This window comes from Haliotis rufescens, unplaced genomic scaffold (genome assembly GCF_023055435.1).
Source record: "Haliotis rufescens isolate VD_foot unplaced genomic scaffold, xgHalRufe1.0.p SCAF_5, whole genome shotgun sequence".
NCBI lineage: Eukaryota > Metazoa > Mollusca > Gastropoda > Lepetellida > Haliotidae > Haliotis > Haliotis rufescens.
This window is the reverse complement of record NW_025964223.1, coordinates 44,916,839-44,939,787: the sequence shown is the minus strand read 5'-3', so window position 1 is coordinate 44,939,787 and position 22,949 is coordinate 44,916,839. Positions and strand designations below refer to the sequence as shown.

Here is a 22,949-nt window from a genome sequence, read left to right as displayed (position 1 = left end):
GCATGTACTAACATATTGGTTACATGTTGAGGTCGCAATCTCCCCAAAGATGCACATATTTAAATTAAATTTAGTCAATTTTAGTCTTTAAATTTGACTTTTGACATGTTTTCAAACAGCTTACTTCTCTGCGGGCCTGCTTCGGGTAGGGTTTTACTCATATATTATCCAGTCATTCGATTACGAGAACAAGGAAAATCATCCAATCAGTGGTCTGTATTCATTAAGCCCGAGGAGGTAGTCAACTTCCGGCACCTGTGCGGACCGTCATTAATCAACTGACATATGCTTCTAGGCTACATATACCACTTCCTGGGATGGGTAAGGTTGTCATTGATGTTTCTGGTGATCACGAACGGCCTTGTCCACCATGACACTAAAGTGAAGTTGAAAATATTATCTTTGTAACTTGTCACACAATGAACATTGACAGAGTGTACACTCGTATATTCACAAATGAAACTATTGCCCTGGTAAATGCATTTGTTGGTAACTTTATGCTTTATTTTATGCTCGAGGAGAATTGTTATCTAGGCAGTTTTGAGTTGCGTCTTCTCGATTCGTTGCCTCATGTTCAATATGCGCCCCGACTGTTATTCGATTTCGACCCTATCCTGTCCACTTATGTTTCGCTACCACGTTGTCATATACACATACCTGTAGCGTGAAACTCACTCACTCACTCACTCCAGTTGTGGATTCGAACTAACAGTTAGCTCATCCTCACAAATAAGGTAGGCAACCCTGCCCCGGGGGGTGCAATGAGACACTCACACTTGATACAGTTTAATACCTTGGAGTCAAGTTTTTAATGTAAACTACATACTACACATCGTCAAGGTATGTGGACATGTGTTCACGAGCGTATGTGCGCATAATGTATTTGACGCTTAGGGATAGGCTTGTCGGCGCCTGGAACGCAGTTGTCGCGTGGAGTTAGTCAGTAAACACTACGTGCCTCCACGAGTTTTATGAGCTTGATCAAACTCGCCATACTTATTCAATGTCACGGAGAGGTGATTATGTCTGAACCTTAACAGAGACACAATTGACGGGAAGTCGAAACGTTCTTCAGCGAGATTGAGTTGTCAATTGAAACCAAAGTATGGGATACTGTTAGGGACCTTTTCGCGTTCATCTTATAAATATATTTTGGATTGAAATAATAGTTTGGATTATTAGAGCACCACATGTTGTAACAATAATGCCATCCTGAAATTGCCAGTCATCATTCTAGGGCTAACTACATACTAATCTCAACTCGCAAGTAGTAGTGCAGGGGATACCCCTTTCTCTGAGATGATACTGACGTGATAGTTTCTATGATTGTACCCGGTTTACGTTACAGCAACTAGAACATCTGTATTACGTTGGTATGTATGTACAATTGCGTCATTGATAAGACAAACAAGTGGTTGATAACACGAGCCTCGACTCACATGGTCGGATTGCCGGGCAAGGTCATACATTGCTTGTCCACTTAGATACCGTGACGCAGTTTAACGTTGCTATCCAACTCAGTATATTGACTCTGAGCCGACCAACTCTTGTCTTATCCCTTAATGCCAAAGCGCGAGACAGGGAAACAACAAGTACCATCTTTTACCGTCTTTTGGTATGTCGCTGTCTGGCATCGGAATTTCCACTCTCTGGGCAGAAGCGCTAGATGTATCCACGAAACGAAGGATGCGCGCGATTCCAACGAAAGAGCAAGAAAAGGAAACACGTGTTAACCAAACAAACCAACTGGATGTTAGAAACATGTGCCTTATTTCGTCTATATAAATGGAATAAAAATATATGCTTTCTTGCCTTGTGTGTCCATACCTAGATTCGTTTCTTCACCTGTAATAATTTCTTGGAGCTTTCGCGGCGCTATACATTTGCCAAGATGGTTTTACCTCCGAATTGGTGCCATCAAGTATTGTGGAATCTGATGTAATCACGATGACCTGTATAGATATTAAAGCGATAGCGGCTTAGTTATAGAAACACACGGTTTTTCCCACTGAAACAAGATTACAAGTCATACTTCATTGTAGCACTAACGACCCCTCACTTTGCCATCGAGCTCGACGTTAAACAATGAACAACGCTGGACTGTCCCTCGTCTTCAGCGCTCTCGTAGCAACAGGTGGGTCTCCGTAACTTACGTATCGTGCTGTGTTAAAGAGCCTTGTGTCAGTCTGTCAATCAGAGCTATAATCTAAAGCAAGATGTATGATTATGTTTGGGAACCCAACAGAGCTGATAAAGTAACTTCGATAAAAGCAAATCTGTTGACAGGGTAATAATTTTACGCATTAAAAATGCGGTAAAGAGGGTTTGGGTGATCCTGGCACGGTCAGTCTGGTTAGGCTTATCATCAGCTCAGGGCCCTTGCCCCCTCGGCTCAGACAGCGGATGGGACTTCCTCCAGGAAGCGCTGCCTGGTCGAACTCACCCAGAACCTTTCGTAGAATGTGAAGACTCTCCAACACTGCAGCCTTCTGCATTAAATACGCAGATTGTCAGAAGGGCTGTACTCTCCCAATGTCAGTCAACAAATTGGGAGGTATCAAACCTAAGGCACCTAGAACATTTGGGAGTCGGAAAACTTGAAAGCGTGACATTTCGAAAGCGAGGTCCGCATATTTGCCATGTTTTTCCTAAATATTTTTAATCACATTAGTGTCCAAAGAGAAAACAAAAACAATGATATAAATGATTTAATTGGATTTTTAAACCAAGACAAGATCAGGTTTGTTGGCCTGGATAGGTCTGAGGCCTATTCCGAAGGGAACTGTATTTATCATTTTCCTCTACATATCTGTGTCGTATCATGGATGGACCTTTGAGTCAAAATCACACTCTATCGTGTCGCTTAAGATACTGTGTTTGTGCCCAAACTGGGCATCCACTGACAATGTGTTGAACAGTCCCATTAAATTCATTGTATAATCTACATATGTCTTCATTTTTTACATTTTGATGTAACATCACATACTGACGGTTTCGAGTGGGAAGTGACTGTTTCTGTTTCTCCTTTCAGGCCATCCGACGCCATCCATTATCATTATTATTATTAATATTATCATTATCATTATTATTGTTATCCATGTATTTCTCCCTGTTGTGTCGCAGTGGCAGGTCAGGTCACGTGTCCGGACAGCTGGACGCATTATGGGTCCTCTTGCTATGCCTTCTACAACATGAAGGCCAACTTCATTGAAGCATCGGTAGGTACTGATGTAACAAGTAGGCCAACTTCATTGAAGCATCGGTAGGTACTGATGTAACAAGTAGGCCAAGTTCACGGAAGCATCGATAGGTACTGATGTAACAAGTAGGCCAAGTTCATTGAAGCATCGGTAGGTACTGATGTAACAGGTAGGCCAAGTTCACTGAAGCATCGGTAGGTACTGATGTAACAAGAGAAGTTCATAAGGCGATCCCTATCCGACTGTCGCTATACACATGTATATAACCAACATGGACTCGACTTACGAACTCGACACAGACCTACGACTTATACTTACAAACATAGCATCAACTTACGAACTTAACATTAGACTAATGTTGCTAAAAATATCTTGTTGTACCGAAGTAAATAGAATGAGCATGTTTATATCGAGTGTATGCAAGTATATGCCGTGCCAGTTTAAAAGCTCTTGGAGATGCTGGGTCATTTAAGTGTGGAAACCTACATACTTTATTACATTTATATTTAAAGCTGATCGACATGCTGAACTGTTTAAGTGTGCAAACATATTCTGGCTATTTTGTTTAGAGTTTATGCTCATCATTCGGTGGTTCCTACCTGGCGGAGATCGAGACAGAGGGAGAGAACCTGCACATTAAGGCCTACATGCAGCTCCAGAATAGTGAGTGGCACGGGATGTCGCGGGAGAGAACTTCTTACCCTCTTTTGATCTGTTGATAGACGGGGATCGAACCACGGACCTTCAGACTTCCGGGCAGACTAAGTGGGAGCAAAGTTATATAAAAGTAATAGAAGTAATAGTCTGAACTGTCGAAGTGGATAATGATGAGGAAGTTGTGGTAGTAGCAACTGTTGCAGCACTGCTATCTTTGAGAAAGCGTTGTGTATAACATATTCCGCGAATAGATTATGTATGTCCATCTTTCCTGCAGTATCGAACACAGAATGATCATGAATTGGCGATTCTCTTCTGAAACACATACTGATAGTGTAGAAACACATAGTCATCTGGCCCGTGAAGATCCGGGGTAGGATAGGTCTTCAGCAACCCATGCTTGCCTTAAAAGGCGCCTATGCTTATCGGAAGAGGCAACTAACGGGATCGGGTGGTCGTGCTCGCTGACTTGGCTGATGCATGTCATCTATCCCAATTGCGTGGATCGATGCTCATGATATCAATCACTGGATTTTCTGGTCCAGACTCGATTATTTACAGACCGCCGTCATACAGCTGGAATATTGCTGCGTGCGGCGTTAAACAACAAACCAAATTGTCACCATATTCCGAATATCATTGATCACTAATATATCCCGATTAACACTGAAAGCACAAACACACAATTGATTCGTTTATGTGCTTTTGGCTAATTCTGAGGATAATTGAAATTTCGAACTAAAATGGCAAATGCACTCATTTTCTCGTTGTTCATGTTGTGTATAGGAACCAGTTCCTTTATAAGCTCATTCTCATGATCCCAGGGCTATGGATGCGGCTTTCATTAACACTAAAGTGAATATAACCTTTATCATGTTCCAGCGGACGGGGTGGACGGGGTGTGGCTGGGGGGTAACGACATCATGTCGGAAGGTCTGTGGGTGTGGGACAAGTCAGAGACATCTATTCAATACTTTGACTGGGGCAGCGGACAACCGGATGACAGTGGCAGCAAACAGAACTGCATGAGCCTATGGAAACACTTCGCCTTCAAATGGGCCGATCATTATTGCACCGATAAGCTTGCATTCCTCTGTGAACAGCCGTAAGAATATTGAGATTGTTGTTCTAACTAAGCTAATGCATCATAGAAAAGGAATAGATAATTTTTTTGCAGTGACTAAAATGTAATGCAATGTTTACATTTTCATAACCATTTTTTTTCAATTTGCGATATACTAAAATAGTAACTGCGTATTCATTTTATGTAAATGTGTACAAGTAAACGGCATACTTAACCTCATCTTATTAACAATAGCTTACAGTAAGAAATATTGTCAGATATTGAAAGGGATGCCCAAACGGAGCACTGTCCCTATTTCACATAAACCCTATATTTTACAGAGCAAAATAGACCAGAGACGTCAAGTTTGGAATTCCTCACCAGATACCGTCTACCATGTGGATGCACAACACGTCTGAATGTAAATTGAAATAAAAGATTGAAACAAGAAAAAGAACAGGACCTCATTGCAAAATCAAATGGATTAATTAGGCACAAGTGACATACTTACGAGGTTTTCATCTGTATACATGTCATTACTTTGGGATGTGATATATATATATATATATATATATATATATATATATATATATATATATATATATACTCAGTATTACTCACTCGCAAAAGAAATGCAAGTCGAGAATGCAGTATACATGTTATAATTAATTTTCAACAGTAAAGACAAGAAACACTAATAGGGCAAAAATTTGACTGAAGACAGTTTAATGGATTAAAAGGCAGATGACATAATTGTTTTTGTCAAATGTTAAGGGCTTACACAGTTTCGGGTCAATACCCAAAATGTCAGTCAATACCTGGTTTGACCACCATTAGCATTGATCACTGCCGCACATCTCCTGTACATTGAGTGGATCAGACGATTTGTGAAGGCCCTAGGGATCCTCCTGCACACATTCAGAGCAGCTGTGCGTAGTTCATCGGCAGTTGTAGGGACTGGGCGCACATTGTGCAGACGCCTTTGAACCTCATCCCACAAGTGTTCGATGGGGTTAAGATCAGGGCTGAGGGCTGGCCACGGTAGAACACGGATGTTGTGTTGTTGCAGAAAGGCCATGGCAGCTCTGGCAACAATGAGACGAGCGTTGTCCTGCCGGAAAATGTGTTGTTGATGTTGTGCAAAAAATGGAACAACGTGGGGTCTGATCACTTGGTCGATATACGGCTGAGCAGTGACGCCGTGTCCAATCCCTGCCCATATTCTGACGCTAGGTCCACCACATGGATCCCTTTCCACAACGTTTCTGTCAGCGAAACGATCACCTCGACGCCGCCAAATTCTGACTCTTCCATCTGCATGGGAGACACAAAAGCGACTTTCATCAGAGAAGATGACACGCCTCCACTCACGCTGACGCCAATTGCGATGACCCTGTGCCCACTGAAGTCGTGCTTGTCGATGCCGTGGTTGGAGAACAGGACGACGTACTGGTCGGCGACATCTGAGGTTGTTGAAACGGAGACGTCGGATCAGTGTCCCGGCTAATGTGTCGATTGTGTGTTCCTATGGTCTGTCGAGCACTATCACTTGCAGTTAGGAACGGATGTCGCTGGTGTTGACGGGTAATCTGCCGATCTTGTCGAGGTTGGTGACCCTAGGACGACCGCTCCGAGGAAGGTCATCTGTGTATAAAAATGTTTAAGTTGGGTAACCTTGTTAATCTGCGTCATGATGATATCTCAGTGGGCTAGTACTGAAAAACCGGTATAAGTCCGGACTAGTACAAGCAGTAATACAGACAGGCACACAGTGACACACATACAGACACTCTCACACACGTGCATGAAATTTCTAACACAGGAGCAGCATTCTTAAACGCGACATTAAACCCGATACCATCTCACCTCAATTACACCCACTTTCAGGAAATCCGAGGTCCATCTATTTTGAGTGAACAATGTTTGTGACAAATATTTTCTGTTTGTCTTGGTTGGAATTATGCAAAGAATACCAATATTCATCCGAATTAAGGAGCATCAACATAATTATTCCAATCCAAGCACTAAAGTTTGCACAGCCTGGAATATCTTTACGATGTCTGCGTTTGATGTATGCTTAAACATGCACATCTGATATTTATGACTACCAGAACCTGAGAACAGCCAATTCATTTCCTGAATCAGTATTTGAGCCTCACGTTACAGTGTTCCAAGATTGGCAATCAAAAAACGGTCAAGTTAAACGAAGGCAGGGACCACGTGGTGTTTCCCAGAAGCAATGATAACACCACGGACTTATATAGGTCCGTGATAACACGAAGCTGGTATTAAGTATTGATACACATTCAACGACTACAGACATCGACGACGGCAATAAACCCCATTGTGTTAATACCCTATAGTGTGACTCCGGGAAACGTAAATGGAAATCGTTCCCTATTTTGCATGGGAAAAATGTGTTCCAGAGTTTGTTTAGGTAAGGACCGCCTCCGCGGTCTAGTGGTAGAGCGTCCGCCCGGAGAGCTGAAGGTAAATCAACATTAGTCCGGACTAGTACAAGCAGCCACGCACGCACACACACGTGCATGCACGTCGCTATATAGGTGCAATAATCTCGGACGCGACGTTAAACCCAATTTCACCTCACCTTGTTTAGGTAAACGCTTGGCTTGCCTTTGCATGTGGTTGTGACCGAGGCCATCGGTGGGTAAAGATACATGTGCTTCTCGTGAACACCGGGTGTCATCACTATTTGATGATGATTCATAAACACATGCTTAATTGTCCGAATCGTACAATAAATTTAGATTAGTTATGGTTATGCAAATGGTTTTGTCGTATTTACTGACTGCCGCTGTTTGTTACACATTCGAGAAAGTAAGAGCGATGTTGACTTTGACAAATGGAAGACATTAGTTAGCCTCACTGTTAATTAATATTAACTATACACATTTTCCTGATTTATGATAATATAACCGTCCCAATAACCTTGCCCAATACCACAAACAAATAATAAGCAGTCTGTTCACGCTTCAGGCTGATACAACGTTATGGTACATGGTCAGCATGTCATGATTTTACGGCCTCTTCCGTTTTTCTGCCACAAATATAAGAATGGAGAGTTGAGGAGGATGAGATGACCAGATGATATGCTGATGCCTATTATAAACAAACAAAGACCTGATGAGGAACATTTAACGAAAAGCTACCAGATACTACCAATGGCAATACAAATCGCATGCACGTTCAATAGATAAACAAATAACATTCCGAATGAATTAAAATATCCCCGTTTATAAACGGATTAACTTGTTAGTCTAGGTATGAGTAAATGGTTTAGTATTGGAGCCACATCATTCTCCCATGACGCCATGGCAGAAGAGTACATTCGCTAAACTTCTGTGTGGATTTCGCGGGTTCGAATCGGGGACGTAGGTGTTTCGTGAAATGGTTTAATCATCAAGATAGATGTAAAGGAAAAGGCTCAGTTATTTCCGACTGGGTGAGTCAGTGAGTGAGTGAATGAGTTCGGTTTAACGTAGCTTTTAACAGTATTCCAGTTATATCGCGGTGTGTCAGCTTAATGTGGGAGGAAAGCCCGAAGTGATGCAGATCTCGGTCGATTACCACTTCGGTGAAACACACGAGCACTGGTATGGTGCTGACAAAACTAGAAACATAATTGGGGCGGACCGGGAATCGAACCAACAATCATAGGTTACTGGCGTGCCAAAGAGGCGCAACGCGGCACAGCGAATCGTTATTTCCCAGTGGAGTTCTACCAACAATTCAGTTAATTAATGCACGGTGAGAGAAAGAGACATCGTGATTTAAACATCTTCAAACAGCCGTTCAGGTAACATATATTATATATTACAAATTGCATATATTGCTGTGATCACAAAACCGATTGTTCAAATACATTGTCCATCAGTAGACATATATTATCAATTCTTCAATGTGTGTAATTACATAATATGTGGACAATTTATCAGTTATAACATTTAAACCCACTTCTAATACAAAGTACGAGAAAGAGTGAGTGAGTTGGGTTTAACGCCGCTTTTAACAGTATTCCAGTTATATCACGGCGTGTCAGGTTAATGTGGGAGGTAAGCCCGAAGTGATGCAGGTCTCAGACGTTTACCACTTCGGTGAAACCCACGAGCACGGTTATGGTGCTGACAAACCTAGAAACATAATCGGGGCGAGCCGGGACTCGAACCCACAATCATAGGTTTCTGGCGTGCCCAAGGGACGCAACTCTGCACAGCGAGTCGTTGCGCCTCCGACGACTGGGCCACCCTTGCCCCCTAGTACGAGAAAGAAAGAACTGGTGAATCATGGTTGAAGACATCGTGAATCTACCAGCAACATGGACACATTCATAGTTTACAGTATAACTAGTTCAGTCATAGTAACACTAATGCGGATGTAGCCATGTCAGTCACTTGAAGGTGTATGAAGGCAGGATATCAAATATGAAAAGATGGTACAAGTGTGGCATTTTGTACATTGATAAAGACCAAAAATGTTACAACAGTTCTAGTCTAGTTCTGGTTGATATTATGATAGTGTGTACATGAAAACAATGATATGCCCATGATATTTTAGCAAAATGTAACAGGCCTTAGCAAGTCTGACAATACACATAATCTTAAACGTTTAATGATAAGGCACTTTTGTAGGCACGTTTTCTTTACATATGCTTTTGGAACATCATAAAGTGGTATTCGTGCTTTTATAATTATGGTATTCTGCTAAAGATCAAACTAAAGTATTTTAATTGGAAACTTAATACCCCGTCGTGTCAGCTTAATATGGAAGGGAAACCGCAGTGATGCGGATCCGAGAAGTTTGATGGAACCCACGATGATGGGTAAGGTGCTGACAAACCAAGAATCAATTTCTGCGAGTTTCTTGAATTCGAACCCACACATACTATTCCATGCGTGAATCATATAACCTGTTACACATACATTGGTATGTGACATTTTGAAATAATAAAATAGGAAATATCGTTCCGATTCTTAGCATTTGAGAGAGACGACAAGACCCAGTTACCTCCCCTTAGTGAAAATTACTCCGTTTAACAGTTCTGTGGACACATGTGTTAATTACTGGAAAATATTATTTGCGTTATTGAATGAATGACATTTTGCTCAGACACCAATGGATTAACGAATCAGAGGGAGAGCATTGCGTAGGGTGTGTCATGCGCGTAGAACAGTGAGCAAGTGAGTTGATATGAGAAAGTGTATGAATGTAGTACCCATGAAGATCCGGGTTAGAATAGGTCTTCAGCAACCCATTCTGGCCCTAAAAGGCGACTTTGCTTTCGTAAGAGGCGACTAATAGGATAGAGAGACCAGGCTCGCTGACTTGGTTGATGCATGTCAACGTATCCTAAATGCGTGGATCGATGCTCATGGTATCAATCACTGGATTGTCTGGTCCAGACTCGATTATTTACGAACCGCCGTCATAAAGCTGGAATATTGCTCATTACGGCATTAAACAACAAACAAATTTATTATTTAGATGCCGAGGTGGAGCTATACGTCACACGGGTTGTTATCTATATTCTTTGTCGAGTACCAGGGACTGTTTTATAAACGACTGCAAATCTGTTGACGATAGAGGTAATCGAACTTGAGTTGCTATGGACGAAGCCCCAAATATGTACAGTTTGAGTGATTTACAAAACAATATCACATATTCATATCGTGATAACCTAATTAAAAATACATATGTCTGAGACGTTATCGTTCTGAGACCTTTCACGATACTTTTATTTTGATTTAAGGTATTATTTCAAATAGATATAATGTCTGTATATTTCTTTATATTCATATTGTTCTAATATTTAACACAAATATATGTGAGGCGTATGTATGCTCATTGAAGGAGTAGAACAAATCGTCATACTGGAGGTACGAACCGCAGTTTCCTACTTGTACACTTACATATATATATACTGCCGGACAAACGAAAGTATACAATCGTATGGTGAAACAAACAAGATATGGTTACTCGATAGTGATATACATGTATATGTATTTGATACAGGTATATGCACCTGCACTTCAGATTGGTACAGTGTCATGTATGTGTCAGAAAATACATCTTTCCGCAAATAATGGTTGTACGAATCGAACTGGATGAGGTGTCGCCTTCAGAAACGGTCTGCGTCAGATCCCGCATCTGTAAGTTCCAAGGTCACGTAATGCGTGTGTTTGCGTGAAGGCTTGCAGTAGAAATCAGCAAAGTACAGGTTTGCTGCATCATCAAATAGTTCATCAAGTGGGACTGTCAAACGGCGACATGTCTGGAAGATCACCCCTGTACAGCGTCACCCCAAAGAAGAGACCATTAAGTCTCCCGTTTATTGGACAGCGCGGATCCCCTCCGTCGTACTAAGCAAACGGCACCATGATGTTACCGTGATGTCTACGAATCTTTTTGAAGAAGGAATGGCTTGTTTCGGTAGAGCTCAGACACCTGGTCATAGTCGTCTCCATCACAGTGTTCTTCGGCTTTACGTAGCAACTTTCGCAAATAGGCTGCAAGTAGAAGACCAGTTTGTAGCTCGCATGATTATTGACTCATTAATAAAAGTGAAATATATGATGCGGTTCATATATACATGTATTTTATTATTTTATTTTTCATCTGTTGGTTGAGAAGACTGTATTACAGACATTGTAAATGAAACTGAATGATATGGCAACGTTGGGTGAAGATGTGGTTACCTTCTCTTTCTTTTTTTTTGATATTTTTCTTTGAATTCAGTGGACATAAATGTAACATTGGTACTTTAGGTATATACGTGTAGCAATTCGTAGTATCCATATCATTTCTCAAATACATATACTCATACAGATTCAGTTTGATCAGGTTCTTCCTACACAACTGGTCAGCTCTGAGCCAGTCGTTGTCAAAACCAAGGTCAAATTATGAAAGTACATGTGTTTGTGTGACGGCTTGCAGTAGAAATCAGCAAAGTATAGGAATACCGATACATCTAAAACGTCGCTCAGTGGTATTGTCACTCGGGTGTCTCATTTAGGCGGTAGGTCTTTAGCAACCCATGCTTGCCGTAAAAGACTAATGGGATCGGGTGGTCAGGCTCGCTGACTTGGTTGATGCATGTCATCGATCCCAATTGCGTGGATCGATGCTCATGATGTCAATAACTGGATTATCTGGTCCAGACTCGATTATTTACAGACCGCCGTCATATAGCTGTAATATTGCTGAGTGCGGCGTTAAACAACAAACAAACAAACAAACCAAATGCTGAAGTTAGTAAGCGAAGCATTCAGAGTAGCATACTATTTTGATGTCTGTATCTTGAAAAACGCTGACTGCGGCGTTAAAGTACAAACAAACAAAATAAACAAACCCCGTCAGTATGGCAGTGGAAATGAGCCTAAATGAATGGAATGGACCGGATCAAATAACCACAGAGACATATATAGAGTATATCGTTTAAGGGAGATGAACATGTCCTGTAGCATTGTATACCGTGTGTGGGGCGAGAAAAATGTTCGTGAGAGAGTGCGGCGTTAAACAACAAACAACAACGTCCATCATAAAGGCAGCATATCTGGTAAACCTTCGTTATACAGGATCGCCCTAAACAGGCCCTTCAGCTTCCCATTGATTGGGACCGCCTCCGTGGTCTAGTGGTAGAGCGTCCGCCCGGAAAGCGGAAGGTCCGGGGTTCGATCCCCGGCCGCGTCATACCAAAGGACGTTAAAAGATGGTACTTGTTACCCTGTCTGGCGCTCGGCATTAAGGGGCTAAAACAAGGACTGGTCGGCTAGGCTCGGACCAGTCCTTAGTATACTGGTCAGTAAACTGTGTCTGAGTGGGGTATTCATGTTAAACAGCGGCATGGTATCTCAGTGGGCTACCACTATAAATCGGCATCAGTCTGGACTAGTACAAGCAGCCACACAAACACACACAAATATAAGTGCAATAATCTTGGACGCGACGTTAAACCCAATTTCACCTCACCTCACCCTTTGATTGGACATCGTGTGTCACTCCACCGTCCACGTGTGAAGGTCCATGATATTCAAATATTTCTAAAGAGGATGATTTTTGTGCGATAGAGAGCATCTCCCCATGTACCTCCATCCCTCCATCGCAGTATTCATCGACTTTATGTAGCAGCTGCCGCAGATCTAGATATTCTGCAATAAGAATATTCAAAGAATATTAAGTGATTCAAAATCACAGGGTTTGTTAGTTATTGTTTGTTTGTTTGCTTGTTGTTTAACGCCATGTTGAATAACATTCCAGCTATATGACGACGTCCTGAAAATAACAGACAGGCGCATACAAATCAGCAACGCCCCCCGCCGTCGGGGTAAGATGAAAGTAACGCAATCAGTCAAGTCACCAAGCCTGACCACCCGATCCATTTTTGTCCCCTCACACAAAGAGAAAACGTTTGCTGGGAACTATTGTAACCGGATATCCACATGACGTCGTTCTATTCTATTAAGTTCGTTGGGTAAAGAAGGAACGAGAAGAGTGAGTGAGTATGGTTTTACGTCGCTTTTAGCAATATTCCAGCAATATCACGGCGGGGGACACCAGAAATGGGCTTCACACATTGTACCCATGTCGGGAATCGAACCCGGGTCTTCGGCGTGACGAGCGAACGCTTTAACCACTAGGCTACCCGACCGCCCCAGGAACGACAAGAAAGGACTTAACAAAAATAACATCGATGCTGATTACATGTGCTCAAAGTCCAGGCTTAAAAGACACATCAAATGTTAATCTATTTCAACCAACATGCACCAACATGACACCCCACTGGGATTTGGGGGAAGAATATACAGGCCCCCTTTTTCCTATGCTTGTCGTAGGACCTGGCTAAAAAGCATCGCGGGGTCATGATCATTGACTTGGTTGACTGTGTAACATCGTGTCCAAATAAAAGGCATGAATCGTTGTTCATTTGCCTGGTTTACCTGGCCCATAGTCGATTATATCTTGATCACTTGATATGGCTGGTATATTTGTAACTGTGTGCACAACTACTTGTGCATTGTTCGCTCACGCCAACTTGAGCCCTTTGACGTATGAAAGTCACTCCAGTGTTATATATACTTGCTGTAATGTGTATGTCCTATTCAAGTAAAGCTGTCTACTCCATGGCCAGCCTACACTAGTTATTGATAACACATTCTACGTTCCAGGAAATCTAAACTAGGTTATTGATATGAAACTGACAGGCCTGCAGAATAAAACGTAACAAAACGCAGTTGACATACTTGATAGGCCGGGCATTAGTTATCAATGTAGCGGTATGACTCATTCTCACACATACACTGGCTATTGATCTTGTCCAGTAAGCCTGATGTTTGTCTGGTGACATAAACAGCAGCACAGCGACAATGATCGACCCGTTAGACGTATACAGCTATTTCTCCTTATACCAGGTCATTTATATCGTTGATGATTGCGCACTCAGCTATATTCCAGCTTTTGTATGGCGGCTTGTACATAAGCGAGGACTCTTCACTGCTAGTGTCGCCAATGCTGGTGCTGTGTTGCCCACTGAAGACGGTCCCGGCGATGACGTGGTGACAGAATGGGTCCTCGGTGTGGCCTGTGACAGTGGAGGTGTCTGCTCGTCAATCGTCGACACACGGTGTCCGTACTAATGTGTCGCTGTTGTGTCCCCATGGTCTGTCGAGCAGTTTCCACAGCAGTAACAAAGCGATCTTGAAAATGCTGTCGCACAATCTGACGATCCTGACGTCGGGTGGGGACCCTTGGTCTCCCACTACGTGGTCGGTCATCTGTAGTGTTGCTGGTCTGGTGCCGTTGCTGGAGCCTGCATATGGTCCTTACGTGGACTTGAAACGCATTGGCTACTTCCCGGGCGTTTTGTCCAGCTTGCAATCGTCCAAGGGCTTGGTGTCGCTGATTTCTTGTCAATCTTGGCATGTGGTAGCCATTCAATAACGAATGAATGTTATCCGATCTTGGTGGATTTTTATAGGGCAAGAAATTGGGGAACGCTTGTTCATTTCAATTTGCACGGAACTCATGTGCATCGGGTTACCATGGCCGTTGCCGTGATTCGGTTTTATTGGCATCTGCTTTGTTTTTTTATCATCTAATTTAGTTTTCCCGGACAAGGTAATGTTAAATTTTAGAAACTTTGACAAAAATTACCCAGATATTTAAATGACAGCTTTTCATGCAATGTAACTTGGGGTGATGTTTCTTTTGCGGTTTACTAAATTATGAATATAGTCAGTTTTTTAATCTTTCTCTTTCGGACAATTTCATGTGCAAGTGTAAGCTCTCCAGTCGCAGGGACAAAAGAAGGTTTCAAAATTTGTGAGCCAAACTCGTCATTCTACACACCTACACACACATACGCTCACACTGTCTTCGCTTTACATTTCTCGTCAGTTATGCTCCTCCTTCAGCGATGATGACGTATCTAGCATCTACTTTTTTCAGCTCTTCTTCATACAGTGACTTGAGAAGTAATGTTTCTAATGTGTATGCGTTGGCACTATAAATACCTCAACACACCCGTGTGCATGGTTCTATTGTCCTATGTACGATGGTGATCCTAGAACTGTTTCTCTTTCGAAGTAATGGGACCTTTTTCCTTCCAAAATTAGAGTTCATGATTACCAGAAAATATCCATTTAAAGTCAGATGACCGATCTGTTGGATCTATTTCAGATACGCCGTTTTCATTCAGAGTCAGAGTCTGACCCTTGTATCCCATGCTTATTGTAAGAGCTGACTTATGAAGACCTACAGGACTTGGCTCATTGTATTCACCTAGGGCGTGTATCGTTGCTGATGTTGTCACCCACTTTTTCCACTAAAGACGTTCGGCACATCTGATCAATTGACGTTGATCCCCGTTTATGCAGTCCAAATGCAGTTAATGAGTTTCCTGTTGCAGTATGAAGACAATCATGGAATTAGTTTCATTAAGTGCCCATATTCTAGTGCGTATCAATGTTCAAAATGCCTGACGTCACTAAATTCCAACGCTAAAATACATAAACTGCCTGTTATCCTGTTGTTTTGAGTGTGTTTGAATGCTTGAATTATCCCAGATTAGCAAAGGACAAGTGGGTAATTAAGTGACTTTGGCTTTACACCTCCTTCAGCAACATTCCAGCAATATTCCGACGGGGACACTAGAAATGGGATTTTCACATTTTACACATGTGGGGTAATCGAACCACGGGCCAACAGCGTGATGAATTATTTATTGAAACAGGCAGATATGAAGGTATTGCAAGAGAACATAGACTTTGTAGTATTTGTAAAACTGATTGTATTGAAGATTAATATCACTTTTTATGTGTATGTCCATTGTATAAAGATTTAAGAGCAAAATATCTGAATAACTATTTCTACCGCAACCCAAACGGTAACAAATTTTGTAAATTAATGACTTGTGATTGTACAGAAACTATTAGAAAATCATCAATGTTCATTTATCATGCTATGAAACTAAGAAAATGTATGAATTTGTAACACGCACCAGACAATGTACTGTAGGCCTTTGGCCTCATAAGTACCATGAATAAAGATTGATTGACCCATATATGGGAAGTAAACATATTAACGTGAGGGTACCCAGGACAACAACATCTTACTCCATCAGTTAAAAGCCTCTTCGGAAGATTAATTGAGCCACCAAAAATAAAACAAAAGACAATTTGGCAGATACATAAAAACAAAATATGGTCATTTGTCATTCGTCCAAAAACCTAGCGTCCTCGCGGTTTCTCCTTCTCGTGTTTGACCGCCTCCGTGGAGTAAAGGTAGAGCGTCCGATCAAAAGACCAAAAGACGTTAAAAGATGGTACTTGTTGTTACTCTGTCTGGCGCTCGGCATTAAGGGGCTAAAACAAGGACTGGTCGGCTCGGAGTCAGTATACTGTGTCTGAGTTGGGTATTGATGTTAAACTGCGGCATGGTATCTCAGTGGGCTAGCACTATAAATCGGCATCAGTCCGGACTAGTACAATCAGCCACACAAACACACACACACTCCCATGCACGTCGCTATATAAGTGCAATAATCTTGGACGCGACGTTAAACCCCATTTCACCTCACCTCACCTTCTCGTGTTTTTTGTACATAGCACTTTTAATCAAAAGCCCACAACGCAAGAATGCGACATTTAGACATGGTGTAAAATCTTGCGATCTCGTATTCTCGTGTTTTTGGCATGTTTAAAAGCACGTTTCCAGAGAATGTCAATTACAAAATTCCATAGCAAACATCATCTCCCCAGAAACCAATGAACAAATGAACCTTACATTTCGACCACTAATTTATCTCCTAATTTAACTCGATTATACGTTTGCACACTGTTTTGATGATTGTACATTATTACTAAGGAAACATGATTCAAATAGCTTTCCAGCCACAGAGCAAAATATATATAAATAAGAGAAGTGCATAAGCGTGACACAAGGCAGTGTACATATGTCGATTTCAAAGATATGCATAAACGAATTGTGAGAACAGTTTTCAAAAGTTGGTCATAACAATAAAAGTTGTTAACCGGTGTTTTGTCCCTGTTGACATGTACACGGTACAAAGGCATACATTTATTTTAGCAATATATTTGAACATAATTTCTCAGAGAATGCAATTTATTATCGAAACAAAGCTTAAAATGTTAGCTATTCAATTCATGAGTAAAAATTAGATGCCATTAACAATTGTGAAAAGAAGCGATATAACCCTTTCGACATTCATAAAAAAATATTTAGAAGAGTCGATTGTATGATTCCGACTATATCATGAGCATGTGTTTATGAATCACTATGAAATAGTGATGATACCAGGTGTTTGCGAATAGATCCGCGTATCGGTGATCACCGGTGGCACTCGTCACAGACACAAGCAATGCCAAGTTAACTGTTCACCTAAAACAAACACGGGAACATACATGTATGGTACAAGTCAAAATAGTGACATTGCATCGGACATCATTTTTGTAAATGATGTGTCAAATATCGATATGTCATCCACATGTCGTTGTGAAAGTTTTATTGAGGCCTTGAATGTTGTAACCTTGATCGAACAACGTCGAGAAAGATTCGAATGACGCTCTTTGACATCTTGTTGGAAAGGCGTGCTCGATTTTACCTAAAAAGTTGTGAAATGTAGACATCAGTGATGGAGCTGCTCGACATGAAGGGAAGGGAGAATTGACTAATGGAAAGTTGAACTCATCCCTCTTGTCATACACTCTTGTGGCGAGTGTTTTGTCACTCAGAATCTGTGTGCATACTTATACATATGAAAGAGGTGAGGCGGTCGCATTGGTCTCCTTTATTTCTAGTTCAGGCGGGTAAATCAGTGGAAGGGAATTAACTATTTGATGATTATTTAACTCGCTGTTTGTTGGAATATATTCCTTGCCTTTATGTTATTGTCTGAAGCAGTACTTTTGCAGCAGGTTTCCGAGTAGTTCAGCCCAGCCAGTAACTTCCGAAGGATCTCATCCAAATACCTCTATTCCCCTACATTGCATGTGCTGCAGCCAACAAATTTCGCTATTCCACCCGGTGTGCTCTGACCTTGACCCGAGGTACCAGTAGAAATAAGATCTCTGCCTGTCATGTCAATGGCATTTGTATACATAACCTCCACGTGTACACCATAACAGTCCAGTGACCTGTATGTTAATTTGTTTTTGGTCAAATATATGTTGGTGCATAAATCAAGCTTGAGCAAGTGTGTCTTACAGAAACTGTCTGCATCAGATCCTGAATCTGTCAGAACCAAGGTCACGTAGTGAACACGCTTGGTTACATGTACATCCCCACGTCTGCGATGAGGCTTGCAATAGAAGTCAGCAAAGTAAAGGTTTGCTGAATCATCAAAAACCTCGCTCAGTGGTACTTCTACTCTCGTGTCTCCAAAAGGCGACTTATCTGGGAGAGTACCATCCACAAGTGTTACATTAAAGAAAAGACCTTTCACTTTCCCATTTATTGGACAGCGTGGGTCCCCGCCATTGCTCTTCAGATAAGGTTCCATGATGTTATTATGGTTCTGTCGAATGTCATCAAAATAGGAGGATGGCTTGTTTCGATAGAGAGTAGACACTATATCAGTAGTGCTTTCATTGCAATGTTCCTCAGCTTTGCGCATCAGCTTTTTCAGATATTCTGAAATGGGAAATTTAAAAGCTACAGCATAGTAACATACTGTGCAGTACTGATCATTATGATTAATATGAGATGACATTGATGTTTGTAAATTCAAAACGTCAATGCCAGAGAAAGCCTAAGAAGCATGTTACATTCTTTAATTAGCAGTACGTTCAACTGTCAATATATTTGCGTAATAAATTATTCTCAATTAATTTGTCATGTTGACTAAACATAGGGAGGTAACATTTGAATAAAAATCTTCAAATGAAAGCGTTACTTTAAGTTAGGAATTGTGCCCTTGTGGCCTGTGGGTATCAGTCTAAAGTTAACTATATGTTGAATCACTCCTATATATACTTAGTCAAATTAAAAACTTCACATTTTTAAAAGTAATCCCATATATGATATACAACTGACAAATGTATCAGAGAAGGTAATTTTTAATGATTAATGTCCAAAGAAGGATGTTTATTGCAGTTGCACAACATCTCACCAAAGAAGGCATGTTTATAACAGCTGGACAACATCTAGCCAAAGAAGGCATGTTTATAACAGCTGGACAACATCTAGCAAAAGAAGGTATGTTTTGTACAGTTGCACAACATCTCACCAAACAAGGCATGTTTATAACAGCTGGACAACATCTAGCCAAACAGGGCATGTTTATAACAGCTGGACAACATCTCACCAAACAGGGCATGTTTATAACAGCTGGACAACATCTCACCAAACAGGGCATGTTTATAACAGCTGGACAACATCTCACCACACAAGGCATGTTTATAACAGCTGGACAACATCTAGCCAAACAGGGCATGTTTATAACAGCTGGACAACATCTAGCCAAAGAAGGCATGTTTATAACAGCTGGACAACATCTAGCCGAAGAAGGTATGTTTATTACAGTTGCACAACATCTCACAAACAGGGCATGTTTATAACAGCTGGACAACATCTAGCCAAAGAAGGTATGTTTATTACAGTTGCACAACATCTCACCAAACAAGGCATGTTTATTACAGTTGCACAACATCTCACCAAACAAGGCATGTTTATAACAGCTGGACAACATCTAGCCAAACAGGGCATGTTTATAACAGCTGGACAACATCTAGCAAAAGAAGGTATGTTTTGTACAGTTGCACAACATCTCACCAAACAAGGCATGTTTATTACAGTTGCACAACATCTCACCAAACAAGGCATGTTTATAACAGCTGGACAACATCTAGCCAAACATGGCATGTTTATAACAGCTGGACAACATCTAGCAAAAGAAGGTATGTTTATTACAGTTGCACAACATCTCACCAAACAAGGCATGTTTATTACAGTTGCACAACATCTCACCAAACAAGGCATGTTTATAACAGCTGGACAACATCTAGCCAAACAGGGCATGTTTATAACAGCTGGACAACATCTAGCAAAAGAAGGTATGTTTTGTACAGTTGCACAACATCTCACCAAACAAGGTATGTTTATAACAGCTGGACAACATCTAGCCAAACAGAGCATGTTTATAACAGCTGGACAACATCTAGCCGAGGAGTAATGTTTATTACAGTTGCATAACATCTCACCAAAGAAGGTTCTTTCTGTATAATCTATAGGTGGGGATTACTTTACAATGTTGAGGCGTTCTGATAAGTCTCAACACACCATACATCAATAACTGTTAAGAACACTTTAGTCTCTAAAGAAAGATTATGTTCAACAGATTATTCATTTTTATCACTATGTACAGATTAAAATTTTAAAAAATGCACCAAAGATGGTTTGGGTGATCCAGGCACAGTCAGGCTGGCTAGGCTCTTCATCAGCTCAGGGCCCTTGCCCCCACGACAAGCAGTCCAGACAGCGAATGGGACTGCCTAGTCAAAAGCAACCAGAACTTTTCGGAGAATGTGAAGACTCTCCAACATTGCAGCCTTCTGCAGAAGGCTTGCAGGTTGTCAGAAGGGCTGTGTTCCTGGTAGCAAAACCGGGTACTCTCCCAATGTCAGTCAACAGATTGGGAGATACCTGCACATAAACTCGCTGCAGCGATCGTTCAGATAGCCTCTCCTTGAAAAATTGGGCCCGGGCCGATTTGAGTGAGTGAGTGAGTATGGTTTTACGCCGCTTTTAGCAATATTCCAGCAATATCACGGCGGGGGACACCAGAAATGGGCTTCACACATTGTACCCATGTCGGGAATCGAACCCGGGTCTTCTGCGTGACGAGCGGACGCTTTAACCACTAGGCTACCCGACCGCCCCCGGGCTGATTTGATATGGCACTTCGCTTGGTTGACACTCATTTCTGTACCGTCCAACAGTACAGAACCATCAACAAATCAACACTGACATTGAGATTATGTACTACATCCTTGGCTCGTTTAGGAAATGCCTTGTTTTCATCATGAGTCTTAACATGCTTCACAAAAGGATCGTCAGACAAATGTGTGCAAAAGTGCACAAAACAATTCTATCATAAAGAGCCCCAAACGTTAATCAAACCACGCCCTCCCATTATGATTGGTAAATATAAGCGATTGAGGGATTATTGTTATTATTATTATTATCCGGAAAAAAATTCTGTGTTTAATCTCAAGGACCTAGAAGATTTCAAACTGTGTGAGGCAAGCTGCCTCCGTGTCGCCCTCGTGCAGGTGCATAATGACTAAGTACGAGCGTTAGGCGTTTGAAAATGCATTGACTCCCTGAATGTTCCGGGTTAGTATTGGTCATCAGCAACTGCCTACTTGTGACGAGACGAGCTGGATCGGGTGATCAGATTCGACGATCGCACTATCGATTACTGGATTATCAGATTCTATCATGTTTGGGCTGCCTTCATATACCTAGAATACTGATAAGTGCGGCGATACACACAACACACACACACGCACACATCTATTATCTTTACCTCTCTCGTCATTTATGCTCCTCCCTCTTTCAGCCATTACGATTTGTCACGCTACTACTTTTTCTAGTTCTTCTTCATGCGGTGACTGGACTAGTAATGGCTTTGTGTATATGTTGTATACTATAACTAGATATATACGTGGACCCTAGAACTGTTACTTTCGCTTTCGATTTCGCATTCTAAGTATGAAGTAAGATACCTTTCCTGGACTATTAGAGGTTATGCTTATCTGAACGTATATAAAGTAGGGACATGGCTCCCTAGTATATTTGTCTACACTAGTACATCTGTTCATTCATCTACACCTTTTATGTTCGGTGTAAGGATCAGAACCAGTAGTGTTACAGGGCGTGGCCGATTGTATGTACCTTCAGCGTAGTTCGGTGTTCATGCTGTCACCCACTGTTTCTACTAGAGAAGGGGGCGGTCGGGTAGCCCAATGGTTAAAGCGTTAGCTCGTCACGCCGAAGACCCGGGTTCGATTCCCGACATGGGTACAATGTGTGAAGCCCATTTCTGGTGTCCCCCGCCGTGATATTGCTGGAATATTGCTAAAAGCGGCGTAAAACCTCAATCACTCACTCACTCACTACTAAAGAAGGTCCCATGTAGATACATCGGATAAATCACATTCAAGTGTTCATAATCGTTTCCTGTTGCAGTATGAAGAAAGTATTTGCCATTCAGTATTATTAAGTGGCTTAACGTCTATGTTTATCAAGTGTTCAATATAACTAACTAACCCCTATTTATCAATTATTAATTATTAGTTCATTAACTGCTCTTTTATGCCTAGGTATAATTGCCCTTCGAAAAACAGAATGATAGTGATGTATGAGTTAGCTCCCTTGGTTGATTTTCAATAACCATCATATTCAGATTGACATGTGATGTTTGATGCATTCGCAGTAATGACCTACGTGCTAAGGTAGCTTCATGGGTAACCATTGGCTCCTCAATCCTAGTGAGT

The 22,949-nt window shown here is 41.5% G+C and overlaps 2 protein-coding genes across 5 annotated transcripts; one reads left to right on the top strand and one right to left on the bottom strand.

Annotated features, from left to right (window-relative positions):
* The first annotated feature begins 213 nt into the window (after positions 1-213).
* On the top strand, positions 214-5,374 carry LOC124139968 (perlucin-like protein). 2 transcript variants are annotated; one of them, XM_046507261.2, is made up of 6 exons: positions 250-321; positions 2,043-2,134; positions 3,124-3,218; positions 3,770-3,863; positions 4,740-4,962; positions 5,262-5,374. In XM_046507261.2, the coding sequence occupies exons 2-6, from the start codon at positions 2,086-2,088 to the stop codon at positions 5,269-5,271; spliced, it is 471 nt and encodes a 156-aa protein (XP_046363217.1). In that variant the 5' UTR covers positions 250-321; positions 2,043-2,085; the 3' UTR covers positions 5,272-5,374. The 2 variants fall into 2 exon arrangements, with proteins under 2 accessions (XP_046363218.2, XP_046363217.1); XM_046507262.2 differs by lacking the exon at positions 2,043-2,134 and having other exon boundaries at positions 214-321.
* Positions 5,375-10,729: 5,355 nt separating this feature from the next.
* Positions 10,730-22,107, bottom strand: LOC124140067 (phytanoyl-CoA hydroxylase-interacting protein-like). Of its 3 annotated transcripts, none has more exons than XM_048384667.1 (3): positions 21,980-22,104; positions 12,907-13,085; positions 10,730-11,444 (listed from the first exon to the last, which is right to left on the bottom strand). In XM_048384667.1, the coding sequence occupies exons 1-3, from the start codon at positions 22,014-22,016 to the stop codon at positions 11,298-11,300; spliced, it is 363 nt and encodes a 120-aa protein (XP_048240624.1). In that variant the 5' UTR covers positions 22,017-22,104; the 3' UTR covers positions 10,730-11,297. The 3 variants fall into 3 exon arrangements, 2 of the variants coding, with proteins under 2 accessions (XP_048240624.1, XP_046363376.1); XR_007218386.1 differs by lacking the exon at positions 21,980-22,104 and adding an exon at positions 13,875-14,012 and having other exon boundaries at positions 10,731-11,444; XM_046507420.2 differs by lacking the exons at positions 10,730-11,444; positions 12,907-13,085 and adding an exon at positions 16,961-19,083 and having other exon boundaries at positions 21,980-22,107.
* Between the last annotated feature and the right edge of the window lie 842 nt (positions 22,108-22,949).

Coding starts and splice junctions, on each gene's coding strand:
- LOC124139968 (XM_046507261.2), top strand. CDS start 2,086: ATGAACAACGCTGGACTGTCCCTCGTCTTCAGCGCTCTCGTAGCAACA. Junction 3,219..3,769: donor CCAACTTCATTGAAGCATCG/GTAGGTACTGAT, acceptor TATTTTGTTTAG/AGTTTATGCTCATCATTCGG. Junction 3,864..4,739: donor CTACATGCAGCTCCAGAATA/GTGAGTGGCACG, acceptor ATCATGTTCCAG/CGGACGGGGTGGACGGGGTG.
- LOC124140067 (XM_046507420.2), bottom strand. CDS start 22,016: ATGGCTGAAAGAGGGAGGAGCATAAATGACGAGAGAG. Junction 19,084..21,979: donor GAGCATAAATGACGAGAGAG/GTAAAGATAATA, acceptor TTCCCATTTCAG/AATATCTGAAAAAGCTGATG.